This window comes from Chaetodon auriga, chromosome 21 (assembly GCF_051107435.1).
Source record: "Chaetodon auriga isolate fChaAug3 chromosome 21, fChaAug3.hap1, whole genome shotgun sequence".
Taxonomy (NCBI): domain Eukaryota; kingdom Metazoa; phylum Chordata; class Actinopteri; order Chaetodontiformes; family Chaetodontidae; genus Chaetodon; species Chaetodon auriga.
Window position 1 is genome coordinate 8,027,443 of NC_135094.1, and position 22,660 is coordinate 8,050,102.

At 43.2% G+C, this 22,660-nt stretch overlaps 1 protein-coding gene across 16 annotated transcripts in view; it reads left to right on the top strand.

The window, feature by feature from the left end:
• kiaa1217 (KIAA1217 ortholog) overlaps positions 1-22,660 on the top strand; it is a 106,931-nt gene that overhangs the window by 75,795 nt on the left and 8,476 nt on the right. For 15 of the 16 annotated variants that reach the window (XM_076761293.1, XM_076761294.1, XM_076761288.1 and 12 more), the window contains 11 exons: positions 4,186-4,381; positions 7,521-7,719; positions 8,776-8,869; positions 13,669-14,465; positions 16,024-16,128; positions 16,664-16,713; positions 18,410-18,549; positions 18,647-18,822; positions 20,673-20,803; positions 21,226-21,373; positions 22,103-22,610. In XM_076761293.1, coding sequence (XP_076617408.1) covers positions 4,186-4,381; positions 7,521-7,719; positions 8,776-8,869; positions 13,669-14,465; positions 16,024-16,128; positions 16,664-16,713; positions 18,410-18,549; positions 18,647-18,822; positions 20,673-20,803; positions 21,226-21,373; positions 22,103-22,610 — 2,544 coding nt within the window. The remainder of the gene's footprint in view (positions 1-4,185; positions 4,382-7,520; positions 7,720-8,775; positions 8,870-13,668; positions 14,466-16,023; positions 16,129-16,663; positions 16,714-18,409; positions 18,550-18,646; positions 18,823-20,672; positions 20,804-21,225; positions 21,374-22,102; positions 22,611-22,660) is intronic. The other variant, XM_076761289.1, reaches the window with a different exon arrangement.

The following is a 22,660-nucleotide window of genomic DNA, read 5'->3' on the forward strand; positions in this document are numbered from 1 at the left end:
ATCATGATTTACTTTAATCGCCCCATCTCAGCTCGACATGTCAGTCTGTCTGTTAGGAGCTAAGACAGCGGCCGCATGATATAACAATATCTGTTCTGCTCGGGGAAAGTGTGCAGCATTGTCCCTTCAGTTTAAAATGGCTGTACAGTATTCAAGACAGACGACAGGTAGCAATGAAAAGCACCTGCACATGCATGCTCACGAGGTGCACAATGTCCTGTGTAAGACATGTAATAGCGCCCACAAAATTTTAACATATCTATATATTTTGGGAATGCAGACACACACAAACACAGACCTGAGCGTTCTTTGTAATGACAGCATGCTGTTTGTCAGACCGCTGTTGCATAAATGTTTTCAGGATGTCCTGGGTTCGGGTCAGATTTTCTGGAACAATGGCCTGACTCACTCATGCACACACTCTGTCTCTCTTTGTATCCCTCTTTCTCTCTCTTTTAAACGAGCACACACACAACACACAGACTGCACACATTTGTGCTTCTTACTTTCTTTTATCTCTGCAAGCACGGTTGTTCGCCGAGTCATCGCTTGCCCACATTACATTTCACTTGACATCCATTTAATATAAAGCTGCTGCAGGCGATGTTCAGGACAATCAGAAACCTGAAGATGCACAATGTAGTGCCTTTGTGAGCTCGTGCCTGACGGCCCAAGGAGAAGGTTTGCTTCAACAGCGACACAACGTGAGCATTTAGATGAGGCAAATTCCATTGAGTTATTTCTAGACCTGCTCTGACATACTCGAATCATGGTGAGTATTTGACGCAGCTCTTATAATAACCCACTGACACTGGCTGCAGCACTTCACAGACAACCCACCATCTTTGCAGTACATGCACTGTGTAGACATTTTCTGATTTCTTTGACACTCTCAAGATCTATTTTCACGACACATTCCTTTCCCAAGGGGCTTTTATCATGACTTTATAGCTTGTCATATTCCTGTGTATACGCTAATGTCAGTGTCGCACATTCATCATAGCTGTCAGCGCAAATGTGGCGTACAGAGGGAGTCGCTGCTGAAAAGGCAGAATCACAGGCTGTATGGTTCTGACCGAGGCGGGGGGAAATTACTGGTGTGGAATGCACTGTAGGTGTGAGCGGGTTGAAGCAGGTTTTTTTTACGGTGTTAATCAGCGGTTAGCCTGCGGTTTTCACATCTGGACCCGAATGCAGGAAGTGGTTAGCCGAGACAGGAAGTGGCTTCTGATGCAAGGCATTTCGGCGCTATCATACGTAGCCGCTGCCAGAGTGATGATCTTTGTGTGCATGCATGAGAAAGAGGAGGGGGAGAGGCAGAGGAGTTCATCTGAGCTAAACTGTTGACCTTTGGAGGGGGACACCTCATTTGTCAGATGTGGACTGGTGTGGAGTGGTTTAACTTAATTACCCCTTTCCACAGGGAGGCAGAAAGTCTCATTTGCAATTTTCTGCACTTTTATATGCGATTGCCTCGGCTTTAACTATCTTTTTCTCCTGTGTGGTTCCTCCCCAGCTGTCGCAGTGTGTCTATTGTAACGTCCTGAGATCTGGCAAAAGTCGAAAGTTTTAATTAGCATACTTGAAACAAGGATTTAACTTTTAACAGAGGAAATATCACAGTCTTCCTGTTAAATTAAACATTCATGCTTCATAAGCATTAAAATGCACCCTTTTTGAAATTCTCTACTCTTTGACACTATAGTGTTTTTACCAGTAACTTTACGGCGGCTAATGTTCGCTAATGTTAGCAAACTTCAGCTACAAAACACTGTGAAACTGACGTACTGGTTCGGTTTGCTAATTTTATTACTCTTCCCTACTCGTGCAGATGTTACTGCACATTTTAGCACATCACATTTTAATGGTGAACTTTTTATTCACTTATCTGATGGTAGGCCTGGGCAAAATTCAAAATGACTGTGTATCAACTTACAGTACACTGGAATTATATTATGATTATATGGTCATTTTGTGTAATTGTTGACTCAGGTATTCATTTAAAGTGTGTTTATTCATGCAAAAAAAATCCAATAAACTCATGAAACATGATAGTTCAGTTAACTTTTATACAAGTTAAAATTTGAGTACAGGCTCCTCTTCCTCCGCTTAGGAGTTTTTAGAAAATATCATATTACACTGCCAGACCACTCTGACGTAATTACTACCTACAGGTGTTGGAGGAAGCCAATATGATTCAACATTCCCGAGGGTGACACAGTAGCATATGAGAAGATAGAACAGCAGTGTGGGAGGGCCGTTTGGACCCTCCACCATCACATACGCTCATAAATCATTCAGTGTCCAGATTGAATTCCTCGACACATGTCTGGTTTCGGGTGACATGTCAACTCCACCTGACCCTTCTGTTTTAAAAGGTGACTATCATCATGTATTAACAGTGCGAGGGCACATGTATTTTTAATCCCCGCGTGTTGCAACCAAAGCGTATTTTAATGGAATTACAGGGGTTGAGTGATGGCTCAGCACTTCTGCCTGCTGTGAAGGTGCATCACATGAATGTTTGCACACGTTGACTCTGAAACTATGACCTGGGGATGAGGACGGTGATGACTGGAAATGCTTCAGGGATATTGTATAATTCTGATGATGGCAATTAATGTAATTGTAGAAATTATGAAGTGGTGGGGTTTCCAGGATTTCTGTGTCAGTGCTAATTAAACTCAAATAAGATCATAAAAACTGGGAAGTATTTGTAAACTACTGTCTATTGTTAGATTGTGTTGGCGATACCTTCACATATATGTTCTTCCTTTGCCCCTTTTCTCCTTCTCTTTGGTCCGCTGTTGAGATTGATTTGTTTCCATGACTCCTCTGTTTTGCTTGATGACCATTTCTTTTTCCATCTCACCCTCCCACTGGCATTTCTTAGCCATTTGCTTTTTCTCCTTCTCTCGTCTTTTCCCCCCCATCAGTCTTTACAGGGCATGCTCTCCTCCCTTCAATCTGAGCTTGACATTCAGAGGTACTTGATGAAAATCCAATTGCCCCACAGAGTTAGTCAGCCTTTTTATCTTATCTGCATCATGCCATTGTGTTAGTGTGTGTGGCCATGTTTGCATCCTCACTAACATCTGCTGTGTGACCGTGTTCCCAACCCTTATGCCCTCGTGTCTCTTTAGCGCCTGCTCTGTCTGGGCTTGCCAAGAACACTTGGCTGCCAGGTTAAACCAGTTCTGGCCATGAAAGCTCCCACAAATGTCAAACTGCACTTGAACTAAAAAATGCTTAAATTCTTTATTTGTCTGTACGTGTACGAGTGTGAGAGAACTGAAGTGTGTGCATGCAGGTGTGTTCAAGATAACCTGGTGGACCTGCCCTCGTGCCTCCAGCTGCATCAGCTCTGCAGCACCGCATGTCTGCCAGGAAGAAGAGCATTTCATAAAGAGCCCAGTGTTCACTGACCCCTCAGTTGTAGTCCCACCTTGTCCCCGTGGTACAGATCCCCTTACAGCGCTGCACAATAGCTCAATGGCCTCTGTAGTCTTGTCACACATCGTCTTATTGTAGCTGTGGTTTGAGGATGTCACGTCATGCAGATCAGATTACGGAGTAGCCAACTGATCTTAAAGTTTTGATATCACAGGTCTTGATCCTCAGTCAATGGTTAAAAGGAATATCTTCTTCTGTAGTACCCACATTGTAGCTTTTTGTTTGATCTCTTTCTGTGTGTCATCCGGCAGGGTTTGAACTATTTGAAAACTTCTAGTATCATTATTAAATCAGACTCTGGCTCATGCAGATGCATATTTAATTTAAAAATTGAGACTTCTGTAGTATGATTTGAAGCTTCCTCATGCTGGATAATGTTTAGTGCAGTGATGTGCTCGTGAGACAGTACCAAACAGCGTTAGACGTGTGAGCATGTAACAGTGACGTACAGTATTGACACATCTCTGCACTTTTGCATGACTGCAGTCTTTTGGTTTATTTAGTTGCGGTGCTGAAGTCAACATCAAAGGTGCTTTCTTCTAACTCACCAAAGAATGAGATGCAGTGTTATTTTCTCACTCCGCCAAATGCATCGTATCTTGAGAGCTTGCTTGACACTTACTGGAATAAACTTTTAGAAAGCCTTGTTCAAGAATAACCAAGAACTGCATGCACACCATGTGTCCACGGTCTCACCCTTAACGTGTCATGTTTTTTTGCCTCCCCCTCCAGAGCAGAAGCCCAAAGCACGGCCCCAGTCCACAGCCCAGCGTCGGGGACCAGGTTGACCACGTTTCTCTGGCCTCTCTGGAGTCACTGGAGACCATGTCCGAGGCCGACGCGCCCACAGGATTCACCCGCGGCAGCCGGGTTCGTGCTAGCCTGCCCGTGGTGCGATCGACCAACCAGACAAAGGACCGCTCGCTAGGTATGATGTGCATCAGGCTTTTGGGTTGAGGGCAGAAAATTTCTTATCTTGATTTGACTTCACTGCTTGACTGAATGTGTCTTGTAATTCTGTTTCATTCCCAAAATCCCCAAACTGGTAATATTTCACCCCAGAGAAATTCTTCCATCTGGTCTATTAAGAACTTACTGAGAATAAAGGCTCTATCTCAGATCTTAATTTGACCTTGTGAATAGACTCAGATGAAAGTGGATTGACATTAATTAAATTACATTTTGCAGCTCTTCTTGCGTAATCTTCGCCTAACTTTAGAACTCTCGGAAATAACTCCGAACCACACCACGATCTCACCATTTCACCTTGTCCAAGTTTCTTCCTCTCACTCCATCTATCTTCTCCTCTCCACCCTCCCGTCTCTCTCCACCTCAGCTCACAGCTCTGTTTTAATTAGAATTCATTTCCTCTGTAGTGAAAGATTAGGGAATCCATCCACAGTATGCCATCGTGTTATTGACAGGATTAGAAATGGGTCGTCTTATCAACACATGGTGCTTCATTTGCATCCATACGCAGGAACGCTCTAAGTTGTGCAGAATTAGGTTGCTGCATTAGGGTGAGAGTGGTGGAGAGAGTTTGAGAACTTCACAAACAAAGTGTAGAGTGTGTAATTTTTTAGGAGGACAGTCTTCAGAGGTAGCTCGCAACCTCAGCAAGGCATCTGCTGCTGGATAATAGCAAAGCGTCTGAGTGGTACGCCTTCTGACCAAAGTGAAAATGAATGAAACTATAGGGTGCCGTTTTCCACACTTCTCGGTGCCAGGACCGCCTCTTGCTTTGCTTGAGGAGCAGAAATGCAAAAACCTGCAGAAAAACATGTTTAACAAATACGCTTTGCCATGCATGCATGCACACACAGGAACACACACACACACACACACACACACACACACACACACATGCTCCATCCGTCTTTTTCAAAAACATCAGGACAAAGCGTTATGACAGCGGGGGGTTATGCTGTGATGGAAGGGGAGGAGAGAAAAGGGGGCACCACTTAACTACAGTGTCCCTCCCACAGTCTCTCACACACACGCACACACACAAACACACAGGCACATACTTTGCTGGGTCCCAACGGACGTTAAGGGCTTCGTCTTGGGGCTTAGTGTCTTCAGCTTGTACTATAGGAGTTGTTGCGTGATCATAAGACACAGCAGAAAACAGGAAACCCTTAAAACCCCTAATGTGAGTATCAGATTTAATCTAGAGTGTGGGATCAAGTGTATTGTGTTTCAAGTAATGTATTCTGTGGTACTAATGTATTATTTATCTGCTTTTTTTGTTCCATTTCAAACTTCGTGATGATATTAAGGGACGCAGAGTGATGTGTTTTTCACAATTCCGCTTAGTTTAAGTTTTTCTGTTTCTCCGGAGAAATGTGGAAAGCTTTTCAAGCTCAGACAGTCTGCAGCGCTGTGCCCATTTGGTCAGGAAACCCACTGGCCATTTGCTTCCAGTCCTGAGTGAAACCTGGCACTCAGGAATGTAACACGACTCTTCGTCAAAACCGAGCTCTTCGGCTTTGTTGCAGCAAATAAAAGAGATGTTAAAAAATTCAAAACTTCGTAATGCGTGCTCAATCAATGGGGCTTTGTCATCAAACGCATTCACGTTAATTGCTAACATCTGGGTGAAAACTAGCCGACTGTTAACATAACAGCTCTCAGGGGGGAAAGATGAAGTTATTCTGCAAATGGGCACTTTGTTAAGTTATTACTACCTAGAAACCCAGACGGACCAGAAAGAGCAATGATAGACTCAGCAACTTTATTTCCTGGATTTGCTCTCTCTCTGTCTCACTCTGACTCGTGGAGCTTGTAGGATCTTGTATAATATTTCACCAACATCTGGTAGCTTTTACTGGCTCTGCCCTTTTATGGGGTTACACCAACTAAAACCATACTTTCTTTCCTGAAAACCAGCTCTTTTCGGGGCACAAATGTGAGAGTAGCATTGAGATGTCAAAAAGGTCTTTTGTCTCAGCAGTTCATAACATGTGAGAATAGCTGGATGATTGTCATGAAATATGACAAACATAACTAGAAGAGACACACAAACATTTAACTCCTTTGGTCTTGTCATTAAAGTTATATTGTTGCTACAGATGACCCCTATAAAAGTCACTGCCATGCTTGTTTGGAGCAATGAATCAGAGAATAGAAATAGAAATGTGTGTCTTTTTTTTCTTTCCCCTGGCACTGTTTATACAAGTGCAGTGTGGGCGTTTCCAAAATTTTGCGGGGGAGACATCTGTTTTTTCTAAAGCGCAGTACAGAAGCCACACCCAGGGTTCAGAGGTTCAGGCTTTGGTCTTTTTGATGCACAACTTGTGCTGTTCCACCCAGAGCACACAGCCCTGCTTCTGTCATTTATATCTGCCCCGACTCACTTTCTAAATATCAAGTAATTTGTCTGGAATATAGAGCAGGATGTTCTCAAGCGCGAACAGTAATATGAACAGTTCAGTGGCAGGTTTTAGTACAAGAATGCTGCTGAAAATCCACCAGGAAAACATGCAACACAGAAAAGTTTTCATCAGTTTTGATGTCCCTTGGGCAACAGTTGAGCATTCATTAGCTCAGTGCAAAAGTTAAAAAAAAAAAAAAAAAAAATGCAGTTCAAATGTGGTTTTGGGCACAGGAAAAGGTAATTTTTACTTAGATCATACATTGGAGGTTGTTTGAGGCTTACCCAAACTGCAATAAGCACACCTTTATGCCTGACCAGATCTGTTGTGGCATTGCCTTCTGTTCTTACAAGATCAAAAGTAGCTGAAAAAGGTGCAAATCCAGATTTTGACTAACTTTAATTGAGCGTATTCTTAGTAAACAGTTGCTAAATGCGGTTGGTAAGTCGGTACTCGTTCGTTCGTATTTGGAAGGTTTTGACGCCTGTGTGAAGTGCTGTGCTCGAATTAACAGATTAACACTGCAAGGAGGCCTGAGCCACTCTAGAATCCAGCAAAAACAATAAGTGAAACACTAGAGTATCACAACTCTGCAATTTACAGAAATCACATGCCTGTCTTAGTCATAGCAAAGACTTTTAAGAATTGAAAGGAGATTACTAATCACCCAGCTCCTCTGCTCTCTGTCTGCAGGCGTGCTGTACCTGCAGTACGGGGACGAGACCAAACAGATCCGCATGCCTAATGAGATCACCAGCATCGACACTGTCAGAGCTCTGTTTGTTAGTGCCTTCCCGCAGCAGCTCACTATGAAGATGTTGGAGTCCCCCAGCGTTGCCGTCTACGTCAAAGACGACATGAGGAATATGTACTACGAGCTCGCCGATGTCAGGTAAAGATGTATGTTTGCATGTGATAAACATGGATACAGAATAAGGTAGACAGCGTTGTGTAAACAGGACGTCCAGAGTTCATAATGCTCAGTGCTTCCAGTCTTCCTCTGAAAGTCCTTTCCTTTTCCCCTCCCTGCGCACTTCCTGTCTACACTGCCCTTGCACAGGAAGTGCCACCGGCCAGGAAAACACCTTGCTTCCTTTTCCCCTCAAGTTGAAATTGAAGTTATTTGGAGAGGAAGGCCTATGGCAAAATGTCTCCAATACACCCAAACAAACTGAAGAGCACTCTTGAGAGACTGGATGACTTTCCTCCTTGTTGTCCTCTCTTCTCTGGTGCAAGTTTGATTCTAGAAAGTTTGAGCATTGTGAGCTATGTCTTTTAAAACTTTTAGAGGTACTTTTATGCCTTTCACAGTGTAGTTTCCAAAGTATTGTGTGCTGAGTTGTGTGTATCATTTACAAGCACACAAACACATACTAGTTCGCTTCTTTTACTTGTTCCTTTTACCTTCCTGGTTGGGTATTCACCAGCATGTCTTATCAATAATACAGCAGATTCTATGTGCCAAGACGGTATACAGCCATTTGTTCTAGTTGTTTTTTTGCAAAAAAAAAACAAAACAAAACAAAACAAAAGGGTTACTCTTTAAGACAGAGGCAACTTTGCCCCACTGTCACAGGAGATCCTGCTCAGGTGCAATGTGTACTTTGTGACTAATACTTAATCAGGGCTGTAAAAAATGTCCCGTGATTCCTTAAGGTTGGTGCAAGTGTCCAGGGTGCAACACTTTAGTGAGAGTGAGACCAGCAAAAGAAGCAACACTCTCCGCCTCTGCAGTCAAGCCACGCTTCAACACAGTATTACTCGATGTTTTTATAGACTTGAGAGATTTAGAGGAAATGTCATCTGAGAGAGGGCTGTCAGAGGCTCTGTCAGGCTATGTACCCTTGGCAGGGCTGCTAAAGAGATCCAGGCTGAGGCAGGAGCGGCCGTTGTCGGATGGTGATGTCTGGGCTCTCTATTTACCATCGAACGCCTCTTCCCCGTACAGGAATATCACAGATCACTCCTGCCTGAAGGTGTACCACAAAGATCCAGCGCAGGCCTTCAGCCATGGGCCAAGACCTGCCAATGGTGATGCCAGGGTGAGTACTCAGCTGACACATACTAACACAGCAGTGGAAATTATTGGCTCGTTAACAGCAGCAGCTGCAAGGAGACGATCAGATAGAATTGTAAGCCTGGCCTCCAATTCTTCTCATCCTGTTTGCGGTTCAGGGAAGGAATGTCCCCCTGCCTCTTCTTAAGCTGTTTTAGAGGGGGTCACATATTGTTCTCCCAGGGGCTTGCGATTGGGCCTCGCTTGTATGCTCTGGTGCAGCTTGGTCAAGGGACAATTGAATTCAAATCTCAGGACTATTTTCCTCGTTCACTCTTCCCCCAATATCAGCCCTAATCTCTTTCTTGTTCTGATTCCAGCATGTTTGTTTCCTGCTGATGTAACGAAACTAAAGCCCCAAAGAGCCGTTTCCTCAAATGTCCCTCCTCAAATCCACCTCTCTAATCCGCCTGACCCTTTATCTAACCCGCTGCTCCTCTCTGCCTGCCGCAGATTTGCAGGCGGCGTCGCAGCACCATTGTGATACTGCAAAAATTACATTAACCTTAGCTATAATCCCATTGCCACATAACTGTATGTGTCACGTAAGTGTGAAGTGAAATTGATAAAGTTTAAAGGAATCATGAGGCAAACATGATGATGGTTTAAGAGGTCTTGGTTCAGAAGACTTTGAGGTGCCGCCAAAACTGTTTTTATTCTCCGCTGCTGACAGGCGAGTTATTCGGCTGGCTCGCGTTGATGAGGTCCTTCAAGGGGAAGTGAACAAAAGACATGAGGAAAAAGACGGCAAAAAAAGATACAACTGGAAAAAGTGAAAGGCGGATTAGTGCAAACTGTATAAGAGCAGGAAAGATTGTAAACTGGCAATAGCAGAAAAACATTACTTGTGTGTTGCAGCTTTTCTCCATTTTTTTTTTTGCAAAATTCCTATTTAAAACTATGGCACTTACTGACTCAGCAGGGTTGAAAAGTATAACTTGTGCTGCATGAACATTAAGCAAAGAGAAGCAAGGCAACTTAACAAGAGCAAACATTGTGAAATCAAAGCGTGACGGAGAGATGGGCTGAAGGAGGAATTGTTCTGTCAGTGTTTAACCAAGCTGCAGTTATGATATGAAGACTGGATGCGGTTGTGGGGCGTGGAGGTTGCACTGCTGAATGCCGCGGGACAGGAAAAAAATAATTAGTTAGATGGCATGTTGTATGAATCCAAAAAATTTGCATTCTTGTGGCAATATCATGGCAAGCTGCCGTTGCCCCACAAACTTATTGACAAGATTTAACAGACACGCACACAAACACATTTTGTTGTAAGCAGGGTCTTTATTCTTGGCTGCTGTAAAGCTCCAACTGAAGATTTTTTGTTTGCTGTCTTTGCCTTTTAAAGAATGCTCGAGAGAGAAACAAAAAAAGTCTTTCTAGTTTTTGTTTTTTTCTTTCCAACCTCTTGTAATAATGAAATCGAAACCCCGCCACTCAAAGCAAAAGGGCAAATACTAGAACCTAATGAACTGTACACCTGTTCAAACACTTGATCGGGGGGTATACTTCACATCTGTTTGGGCTATTCAGTGTCCTCCTCCTCGCTGGAATGCCAGGCCCCAGATCAGATTGAAAGTATCATCTGCACTTACTTCTGGTATTGATCGAAGCTCTGCGGCCAAATTGAGCTGTCTCTGGTTATGAAAACAACTCTCACCCTGTCTGTCAGTAATTGATTTAAGGCAGACAGATGTACACAGTGACTGATAAGTAACTTGATAAGCAGAATATGCTGCAGACTGCTTTCTTGCATTTGAAGCATCTCTTTTGTTGTGTTTCATCCAATGAAAAAGCAGGAAATATTGTGAAATGTTCATCTTTTGCAAGGAATTGTTCAGAAAACGGTGCTTTGTATTCACAGAAGAGTCAATAGTGGCAGTCGGAAGAGATGTTATGTACACATAGCTGGAGGAGGTATTTTGTAAACAGAGGTTCACGTATTGGCCAGCCTCTGTTCTCCTCGGGGTAATCCACGTCATTCAGTATTTATTCAAAAATGAAAAATTGAATGTTTGGTTTGTTTTTCTTCACAATTATCATGATTAGCAGGGAGCTCCCATCTTCTTTTTTTAACACCATTGTGTAGACAGCAGCAGCAGCAGCACATCCAGCTCTTTAAATGTTGACAGACTCCTGCATGAACACTGCAGCACTGCTCCTCCTTATCTCTTTAGCTTGGCTGCTTCTGAGGCTCTGCAGTTTGTGAATCAGTTCAAGAACCCTTTCTATCTCCAACATGAGATTGCGGCCACTTTCTGCGATCCTACCAGATCCGCTGCCCTCATTATTGGAAGCTTAAGAGCACGGTGGAAACGGAGACGGAGTCCACGGATCAAACTCAAACCAAATGTTCCTCATCACGGCCTCTCGTTTGCCTAACATGGTCACTCATGTGCTTACTTTTTCAAGCCTTTGCTCCTCTGTTTAGTCTCAAAGCAGTAATTTATAAGCTTGTTGTACAGATAAATACAGGCTGACTTAATAAAGTCAGTGTATTTTAGGGATTTTTAAAGAATGGTTAGTCTTCCAGAGGTGGAACATCTGTTTGGGATTGACGAGTGATGCCTTTTGGCCCAAGTGATTCTTATAAGGCTGGAATTGGCAAAGCAGTCAGAGATGTTATTTAACGTTCCAGAGAAATTCCTGCACAAGAGGTTAACTTTTCTTTTTATGTTTGACGGCAACCTTGGATGGATGGTGAAAGGCGTTTGGGTTTGATGATAGTCTGCAGTGGCTATGTGCTTCTTAGATTCCCTATTATAGTGTATGTTTTGTTGTTTGGTCAGACTCATTGCTGCCATTTTTATGGGCTGTGTGCTTTCACTGTGAGCAAGTTTCTTTTTTTCCACCCCTTTGTTATCACAGCCACGCCTGAGCCCTTTGTTACTATACACTTTGAGCAGTTGTTGTTTTCCAGTTCGTACATACACACACCTATTTCACACACATAATATGCACACTTGTCACACCCTCGTTATTGCTCTCTTCGCTGTATTAATCTGTATTGGCACTGGGGAAAAAATAAAGACAACACTGAGAAAAGCACAGCGTCAAAAACTGTACCTGAACTTTTTGAAAGAAGTTTGCATTAGGTTTTGACTTGTCTTCTTATGTAGGTGTTACCCGTGAGTCATACCTTGAAGGAACAATAGCTTGTTTGTTTGACTGGAACAGAGAGCTAGACAGGAAGAAAGATGGATTTGACTCGGCTCTGCCTGCGACACTCCTCGGCAGTGTTATCATACCTTGCACGTGACATATCTATGGGTTCTGTCACTGTTTACTCACTAGATTTCAGTTGTGCTTGTTAGCGTGGAGAAATGTTTATGTCTATGGGAAGGTTGGAATAAATAAACTTGCTAGATTGTAGTCATGCTTGTAGTTTCTAAGCTGGTATAGTTTCCACTGTTGCCTTTGTGAATAAGCCAGTTTTAACTCAACCAATACCTGTGATATATTGATATTAGCAAGACAATATGATAGCAACTATGCCCGCAAGTGATAATAGTATAAATACTAGTGTAAACACCAGTATAATAGCACAGTTAGCAAACTTGCTCCAGTGTCAGTTGCACAACAATGCAGTATCTATCTCCAGTTTGCGTCAACTAAGCTACCATTAGCTCACAGTAGCTAACATTGTAGGTAACATTAGCTAATGATAGTTAACATCAACTTGAGATAGATACTGCATTGCTGTGTAACTGACAGTAGAGTATAATAGCGCAGTTATCAAACTTACTCTACTCTCAGTTAGACAGCAATGCAGTATCTATCTCAAGTTGATGTTAACTAGGCTAACGCTAGCTAATGTTAGCTATCATTAGCCACTACGAGCTACTGTAGCAGCAAGATCTCGAAATGTGTTGAAATGATAAAAGGTTTGTTTTGGTGCGTATGAGTTCAACTTTTCATCTGTAAAAGGAAAAATGTCTTATTTCTTCTTTAAAAAGTTAACAGTCTTAACAGGAAGTAGCCTAATGCAAAGAATGGACAAAGCTAACTGTGAAGAAATATGATAAGACTGCTCTTGCCTCACACAGCAGGTGGCTCACCACATTAACCAGATTTCCTTTTACTTCTGCTGTGTACCTGTAAGACTTTTTGTAGTTTTACCACCCACAGCCTGAGCACTCATACTTTTCCCTTAAGCCACTTTGGTTAAATGAGGTTAGGTTTATTGTACTTTAGCCTTCAAGGGTCCTTAATGGTTTTCTGGGCTAAAGAACAGCAGCTCAGATTAGCTGGCTGTTTAAACAGAATTTTCGAGACAGATCTTGTTGCAAATTAACAAACTGCCTTTTGGCCCTGGAGGTGCATGTGTAAACTCTTTTTAGAGAGCCACAGTCTTGTATCAAAAGCACACAGAGTTCATTTACAGTTGAAAAAAAAGTCTTTATAAAACTTTTTTTGCAACTAAAGAAATCAATTTGTGTTGATGTATTGTAATATTGTTCTATAGAATAACATCCACGACTGTGAGTGAAATGCACTGTGTACCCAGGGATGGTAGCCTTGCAAGTAACTACTACTGCTGACAGTCTATTTTCTTTGAAAAACAACATTGTAAATGGAGTTAGATGGATTTTTTTTGTTTTCGGGGTAACTTCAGTCCAGAAATACAGGATATATATAAAATAGATGTATGCAGTCTGGTTTATTGATCAGCCCTTAAAATAAGAGATTTGTTTCTAGACTTTTTATGCATTATTTGAAGTAATAACTATTCCAGCTTTTATTCTTGTCAGTTTTTAACATCTGTATACTTGTGTGCTTTTCCAGATGCACAGTGAGATGGTGCATGCCGGTCGTGATGGCCCACACCCTCTGAGACAGCCCCCCATGGGTCCCCCACTACATCACCCCATGCAGGGAGCTCTACCCCCACCTCCCCACTCCATGCCCCCATCCCCCTCCAGAATCCCGTTTGTCCCACGACAGGGCTCTATACCTGGCAGTGCTACTATCCCAAGGGAGAGAGTGTCTAACGCCAACCCTCAGGCCCGTTCCAACTCACCTTGCCCCAGCGCCATCCTGGAGAGACGGGATGTCAAGCCAGATGAGGACGTGGGTGGTAAAAGCCACAGTCTAGCCAGGGGAAATGAGGGTTTGTATGCAGACCCATACTTGCTCCAAGAGGGAAGAATGAGCATGGCTACTGCCCATGGACCACACCCCAACCCTGTGCTTGATGGTCCAGAGCATGGCATGGGGGGATTTCACCGTGCCTCCATCCGCTCCACAAGTTCTTACAGTGGGCCCAGCCCCACAGACACTATGGATCACCCCTCTCTGTACAGACAGAAGTCCAGAAACAGCCAGCTGCCTACTTTAGGCTCCAAGACACCTCCTCCTTCCCCTCACCGGATGGCTGAGGTACGGATGATTGACATCCATGGTGGGCCTCCTCATGGCGTGCCACCTCATGGTGTTCCCATGGAGAGAAGCTCACCTGTGCGCCAGTCCTTCAGGAAGGAGGAAGTGACAGGGACCAAACCCCGGAGCAACATGGGATCACCTGTAGTTGCAGACCTCCCAGGTCACCTCCAGGGGCCCATCGCAGCTGACCATCAGACACGGTAAGCACCAGGGGGACCGGATGTTACATACAGGGGGCTTGTGGGATTGTTAAAATTAGGATGAAGACATTGCATGGGAGCATGGACTAACTCTGCATCCCAGTTTCACTCTAACCATGAGCTGCTGGTTTTCAATCCCTGTTTCATCACCCATGACTGAAGTCAAGAATATAACCCGTCCTCTCACTGTCTTGAGCGTCAAGATCTGCACATTGAGAACGAGACTAATGCACATGATTATGCATCAGTTTGGTTTGTGTATACAGCCAGTTCTGCTTATTTGATCATTGTTTTCACAGTCTCTATTCAAAGTCTGGAGCTTCCAGTGTTGATTTTTATACAGTGTGTAGACCCCAGACATAGCTACCACCACTGAAACAGGATAGTATCTTGAGACCCCATTAACCGACTGCATATTTTTCCGTTACTCTATGACTATTGTTCTAACAACAATCCCTCTGTAGAGTCTATTCAGCTCGGATAATCCAGCAGACCTTTTGGTACCTGGGTTTGGTTTGTCTCCTCTGACTGAGAGCACATAAACACAGACGGAGAGCAAGAGGGATGCTTGCCACTTAGCCAGGCAAATGTGGTTTCATTAAAAGGGAGGTTACACAGGCTATATGTGTACCTAGGAAAACCAAAGAAAATATTGACCAGTCTGAATACGTATTTGAAATGGCCCAATCAGTCAAAAGGATCGGGCTGGACCACCTGGGCAGCCCAAACCCCCCATTATAAATGCCCTGGGAATCTGGGAAAAGGGTGTAGGAATTTGAATGGGAAAGTACTCTACTTGACTTTCAAAATAAACATAGTCCCAACACTCAGTGCTCTGTAGCTGTCATAGAATTTATTCATGTGAAATATGCTGTATGACACTGAGGTTAGGCATAGTTGTGTCTATTGTCTATAGCACTGCTGAAACCACAATCCCCCCCACCCCTGGTGTCCTTAGCTGGCCCCATATCCTTCCTCAAGATAAATGATGACATCTGAAAACAAAAGTTGTTCTCTTTTCCAACCTCTAGGCTTACCAAACAATCTCAGTGTAAAGTTCCCTATTCACCCCTCTGGTGTTTGGCTTCCTTAAGGCAGTGTCATTTTCCAATTGTCCTTTCATTCTCTTCTGAGCTGCCTCCACTTGTGACACACTCTTGTTTTATTTAAAAAACAATATGACTTGAACACCCGCCGTGTCTATCTCAGGGTTCTTTCTCATCTTGAGTCATCCATCTTCTTTATCCCATTTGGACTCAAGCGTTTTCTTTTTGAGAAAAGAGTCAAGTGCTTTTGCACTGTCGTACTTCAGAAACTATTTATTTGACCAGAGTCAATATTTACTCGGGACATAATTACAAATCAATTGCAAAAAAAAAAAATCTCCATTGTGTAATCCCATGAAATGACAAAAAGATTCATCGTCAGGTAATAAAAACAATTGATTATTCTGTTACCGCCCTCCCATTTTGATTCTGAGCTAATATTTGCTCTCGTGGCAGCTGTAATATCTAATAGGCCTCAGTGTTGAAAGCAGAATTTTCTGATGTTTCTGCAGAGAGCGAATGAAGGCAATGGAGCACCAGATTGCCAGCTTGACTGGTCTTGTTCAGCATGCACTTTTAAAGGGGCCAAACAGTAGTGGCACCAAGGAGCCTCTAAGGTAAGCAATCACAGTATAGGACAGAGTGAGGCATCAGGGGAAATGGAGTTTCAAATGAAAAGCCTGGCTATCCAGCCAGAGTGGGAAAGATAAAATATCCCCTCCATAATGGCCATATCAAACACTCAGGTTAAATAGCATCTGGTGAGGAGGAAATAGGTTTGACTGTGAATGTGATACTGAATCATTTGCTCTCTAGATAAATGGCCACTACGTATGCTTTATCTGGCTGCATTTCAGCTCTTTGCATTTCGATCTTCTCTGGAGACTTTGTGTTAATGTTTGCTTGACAGTCAGTCTAAAAGCTCTGTGACTGCAGTGAATTTGTATGTTTCTGTGCAATGTTGAACACTGATGAAGCTCGTTAACATCATTTAACATCATTTTAACCCCTCTGGTTTGTCAGTCTTTCCCATCATACTTTGTTGTAATGTGTTTGTTCTTACTAATACTAACTTATGCATCTTAAGTGCCCAAAATACTGTTTTTTCCCTGATCAAAATCCTGCTCTTATGAACTTTTTCTCTGGCTGCAGTGAGAGACCACCGAAAACATCATCCCCAGCCCACAGTGCACATAGCTCAGGTTAGTATCACTGCTATTCTGTTTCGTTTCCTGACTTCTTTTTTTTTTTTTTTCTAAATAACAGTTTTAGCGCCATAATGTCTTGTGCAGACAAGCCCACACATCAGTGTCAGTCAACAGTCTGCAATGAGCAGTGCTGGAGGGAGAGAAAACAAAGTCAGGCTTCTTTTCTTGTCATCAGTTCATATTTCCTTATGTCCTTTCCCCCGTACATCCACTTTAATAGGAGATAAGAGACGAGAGCCAGCAGAGCTAGCACAAACTCCTCAAAGCACTACTTAAAACAAGACGCTATTACTTCTCAAGCCTGCCAAGATGATTCAGCGATTCAATCTCGGCTCGGCAGCAGTCTGTGGCCAGATCTAGGTTTGATAAAAAGATCTGCAACCTCACCAGTGGCAGAGAGTGAAAACACAACACTATTCATGTGTCTGGCAAACTAATCTCATGTCTCATGACACATTTTATACATAGCTCTCGGAGGGATTTGCTTGTCATGTTGTGCTCGAGTGAATCTCCAAAGCATCGGAAATTTTTAGTGTGGGCTTTGATCTCACCAAATTACCTCTGCATCAAGCATGGGAAATCAGTGGATCTTCTTTTTGCCATCCTTCAAATGCTTCTTCACTGTCACCACAGAGCCTACGCTTATTTTGATTGACATTGTGTCCCCAAGGGCCGAAACACAACCAGCAGTGTACACTGTAACCTGTATTTCAGGTCCAGGCAACTGGTATACTGGTAGTATGTAAGGAAAAGGGTTTTGGGATTATGAATACAAAAGTTTGTGCTTTTACCACCTCAACAGAGGGTGAGTCTTAGACTGCACTCTGAACATTCCCTGACCATTTGTGTAACTCACTGGCAGGAACACTACTTTCTTTCGTGGACCTAATGTTTCTGAGGTTAAAGGATGGCTCTCCCAAACTATAAAACAAATATTTTATCACTTGCCTCTAGAAGTACCCGGCCAAGCACATAGTTTTGGTTTTATTTGCGCACACTTTGTTCTTTGAAGACAGCGGAGGTGAACAAGATTTCCTTTAGAAAATCGACTCTCGACCTAATACCTGAGAAAACTGTGAAAGCTTGTCTTTTTCTAGTGTTAGTGATCCGACTCCTTAATGTTTAAGTCTTTAATTCAACCCACTTTGAGGAAACATGGATGGGATCAATTTATTAACCAAATTAAATCAATTCTCCTTCAGTTTTTAGGTGTTTGATGATAATAAATAAATGTCATTACCAAAACTCATGCTGGAACCTTTGAAAGGATTGAATGAAATTATTATTGTTGTTGGTCATTTAGAGACTCTCACCCAGACCACAAATATTTGCTTGCTTGGTTTCCATGGTTTCATCCTCTTCTCCATCTCCTAGCGTTGACTGAAATAGCAAAATCAGTTGACAGACATTTCAGTGGTGCAGCCAATATGAGTGCCGGTATATCTGTGCTTATTGTGCATAGGCAGAGGAAAAGACAACCACAGAGAGTTCAGGCAGTCAGTGCTAAACATTAGGAGCAGTAAGTCAGATCAGTGTGTTGACAGATAAAAGTGTGTTTGCAGACATGTTTCAGCATGCACACATGAATGACAATCAGCCTGTTTTGTTTGTTGTTTCCTCTTCATATTATTTAAGTAACAGTCTTCATGCAACAAGCTGTAACTTGTTTTCTTTTTATACGTACATACAGGTGGTTCCCCAGTCTTGGCTCCCAAGAGCAACACAGCCCCATCAGACAAGGGTTCAGGACCTCTCAAAGTTGACCTCCTGCAGTTCAGGAAGAATGTTTCTGACCTCAGGATGCAACTTCATCAGATGAGACAGCTGCAGGCAAGACCTCTTTCTCCTTTTAGTTAATTTCAGCTGTGTTAGTATCTACTACAGCTAGTCCTCTAACCTCTCATTCCCACTGTGTGCGTCCCCTCAGCTCCAGAACCAGGAGGCACTGCGCGTCCAGCTGAAGCGGGCAGAGCAGGAGATCAGTGTTAAACTTGCAGAGGCCATGAGGGGTCTGGAGGACCCTATCCAGAGGCAGAGAGCTTTGGTAGAAGAGGACAGGCACAAGTACTTGGGTCTGGAGGAGCGTGTCCTCTCACAGCTCGGGTAAGTTTTTGGTGTTTTATATAGTCTGAAATGGATTCGGTCGTTTGCATTCATTACTGGATGTTTATTGGTAGGGATTTTCACTCCTTTCATGAGAGTCTTGCACCAGTATTATTTAGCACACACCCATGTGGCTCCAGTCAAGGTGCTTCCATTTATAGGAAATCCCCAAAAGGCCTCATTTTTATCAGCTCACCGATGCTTTTCACTCCTAAACTCTTTGACAAGCCAACGCCCTCCAAATTACAGCCCACAGGTTTATACAGGCAAGCAGTGCCTGCCTCTCAGAGACAGCAGACTAGAACAATGGATCCAGCCGTGGAATAACTTCTCACTGCTCTTATTTTAATTCACTTGCCTCATCTTGCCAACAGGGAGCAGTAATTGAATCCTTTTATTTGGATGTTTACAGGCAAGGTCAAACAGCGTCGTCTTAATAAACACAATGATAGCAGCTTGTGGAGACGGGGAAATGAACAGACAGGAAGTCAGTGGATTAAACTCAGTGTTACCTTTGGTATCCAGCCAGTTGTGAGTCAGCAAAACATGGCCGCTAGCACTTTAAATAAGGCTTGGTAATTAGGGCCATTTGGCTTTGGGACCAGTGGGAGAATGTGGTGCGAAAACCACTGCCCTCTCAAGAGGAGAACTAAATCTATCATGACCTATAAGGGCACATTTTGTAAGATTTTATAACTCTGTGGCAACAAAGAAGGCTCAGTAAAGTTTGCTGGTAATCCAAGGACAGGAGTACTTAAAAAGGCAAGGTAACAAATTAGTCCAAGGAGTTTTTAATAGGATGATTTATCAATGGACAATTGTTCCTGTTAGCTTCAGCTGATAACAGTGATTTACAGTATATGAAACAAGCAAATGAAATCTTAAGTACTGCACATTATGGAGATGCACTGTATCTGTTTTTGTCTGTGGGAGGCTTGATAAAAATGGGAAATCAGTTTCCTTTGTCCTCAGCTGGAATTTCCCATCATCATTCCTATCACCAACAGGCCTTGGCATAGCGGGGCATTTAACACACTGCCTCCTTTTTGCCTTCCCCACTCCCTTTAGGGGAGTTCTGTGAAAGAGTGTTTCTCAAGGGTACCTGGCCACAATGAAACACCATTTTAGTCCCTCTCATGCAATCCAACGCTGCACACAATGTTATCATTTGGCACATTTCCCCGTGGAGTAGCCATTTTTTTCCAAGCGCTGGGATGGCTGTGAAGCAGCGTGATATGTTTTCTATGTGAGGAAGTGCTCTCTCTCTCTCAAATAAGCCCTCATTCAGTGTGCAAACATTAGTGGTTATGGGATGTGATCCAATCTAATCTAGACTGGGCAATCTAATGGAGACAGCGAAGTGAAATGCATTGTGGAAATGTTTGGCAGTGTTAATCATTGTGCATATTTTGAATGTGATCCAATTTTCGCCCTTTGTATGGATCATGTCACAAAGTCTGACCTCACCTTTGCCCATTCAGGATCACTGCATGATTTTTAAGATAAATGATTGTGTTCTGCCCCCTGGTGTTTGTGAAGGGTAAATAAAATGTCAATAGTAGTGTGAAAATCCATCAATTCTTTTACCTCCTAATGAAATTGTGCCCAAGAAGATAAAGTCAGCATAACAGAAACAAACAGTCCCTCAACTGGAATACATTTTTTATTTTGGAACATTTAATCATGAGTCTCCATTCAGTTTTCATTTCTGCCTTTGAACAAACTGAATGCTTTCTATTTGTCAAGGTTAGTAGTCCCATGCTGTGTTTATTGTTGTAAGAGAACTGGATTCTCCCTCTCAACTCTAAATTCTTTGTCCTTTCCATTGTGCATTTTGTTCGTCTCTGCAGTGAGCTGGAGCAGTACGTCGTCTCTCTGCAGAAAGACTCAGCAGTAACACACAGAGTAGTGACCCTGAAGGACGTGGAGGAGGGAGCAGTGACTCTGAGGAAGGTGGGAGAATCTCTGGCGGGGCTCAAAGGTAAGACAACAGATAATATTCTCACCACTAGGAACGACATGTATAATAATAAGTTTTAGCTAAGTTTATAGTCACTATGATTGTGACTAAAAACAAGTGACATACAAGAAAGTGCTCTTGTCATAGATTGGATATATAAAGGAAATATGATTTCAGTATTTGTGGGCTATTTTCCAATATTAATATATATGCTAAGATGTCAAATGTATACGAAGACACAGTAAAGTAGTTCAGCTGATGGTCAGCTGATCTGATCCCTCCCTTTCTACACTCACAGACCAGATTTTTCTGGATAAAATCATAATACTGTACTGTCTCTCCAAGAGCTTGTAATTATTGTTGTCCCATGAAAGTATTTCGAAATAGAAATAGAATAAAAACATTCTTAAAACAATGGCATGTTTCCCTGTGTGTTTCCTTAGGAGAGTTCCCGGCCCTGCAAACCAGAATGCGGGCTGTGCTCAGGGTGGAAGTGGAAGCTGTCAAGTTTTTGAAGGAGGAGCCTCATAAACTGGACAGCATGCTGAAGAGGGTCAAGAGCCTGACTGACGCGCTCAGCAGTCTGAGAAGGTAGGGGAAAGATGGAGGAAAAAAAATCAGTCAGTGGTGATAAAGTCAGGATCAAGAGAAGAGGTGTGCTAGGGTGTGAGGGCTGAGGGTGAGAGAGGGAATTGAAGATGAATACAAAAAGCACTCTGCAGAGCTTCACACAGGGGTCTATGATGTGCGAGATTGTACTATTTGATTATACGGGCAAGCCAGCCTTCATCCCATCAAAGAGGTCATTCCATGTGGACAGAGGAGTGTGGCGTCCATCGCCTTCGCTGAACCGATAAGTGAATTAATCTGGTGGACACTGCAGAGCCTCATTTCCATTTTAATATGTCACAGATACCAAATTCACTCTGGACTTTTCTCTCCCTCTCCCTCCACGACTCTCCTGTCTTTTATCCGAAACACGCCCAGTTGCCAAACCAAAAGGCATTGCATCATAGCTTTTGGTGGTGTTTTACCGCTCATGCCGCTCATTGGAAACAGTACAAAGTCAAGATATTTAATGTTTTACCTCATCAACTTCATTGATTTTTGCAAATATATGCTTATTCTGAAATTGATGCCAGTTACATTTTCCAAACAAGGACAGGAGCAACGACATATCATGATACTATCAAATTGATAGTATCATGATAAATTATGAAAGGAGCATCCTCGAAAGGCTCAGGCGTTCACAAGCAAGGATTTGAAAATCAGTGTTTCCAATGTGGCTTGTATCACATACTGTTTCCCTCCTCTCTGCAGAAGTGCTACTGAGGGCCAGCAGAAAGGACCCGATGCCTCTGCTAATATCCCAGTGGGAAACAGCCCTTCAGCAGCAGCAGCAGTAGCAGCAGAAGGCCCTGCAGAAGCTCCCCCAGCATCAGCCCAGCCTGGCTCCACATCAGCCCCGCTGGAGCCCCAGAGCTCCACCATCAGATCAGAGGTAATGCCTTCCTCTCCGGTGGTCATCCATCATGTCCAGAGCTCCCCGGTCCACATGCAGCAGTCCCAGCAGTCTGCAGCCTTGACAGCTCAGCCCAGTCCACCGCTCACCCCCAGCCCCTCTCACGTCCCCAGTCCTAATCTGAGTAAGAGTCAAGGTCGGGAATCTCCTAAGGGGGCAGCCATGGATCCACCGAGTCCCGTCCGTCATAAGAAGACACACGGGAACCCAGTGAATAATGGCAATGGTGCTGCCAATCAAGGTCTGGTCATTGAGGAGCTCCAGAACAGTCAGGACAAGAGCAAAAACAGAGCTATGTCTATAGAGGTATGTTGTCATTTGGTCTTTATTTATTTTTATCCAGCATATTAAAGCTG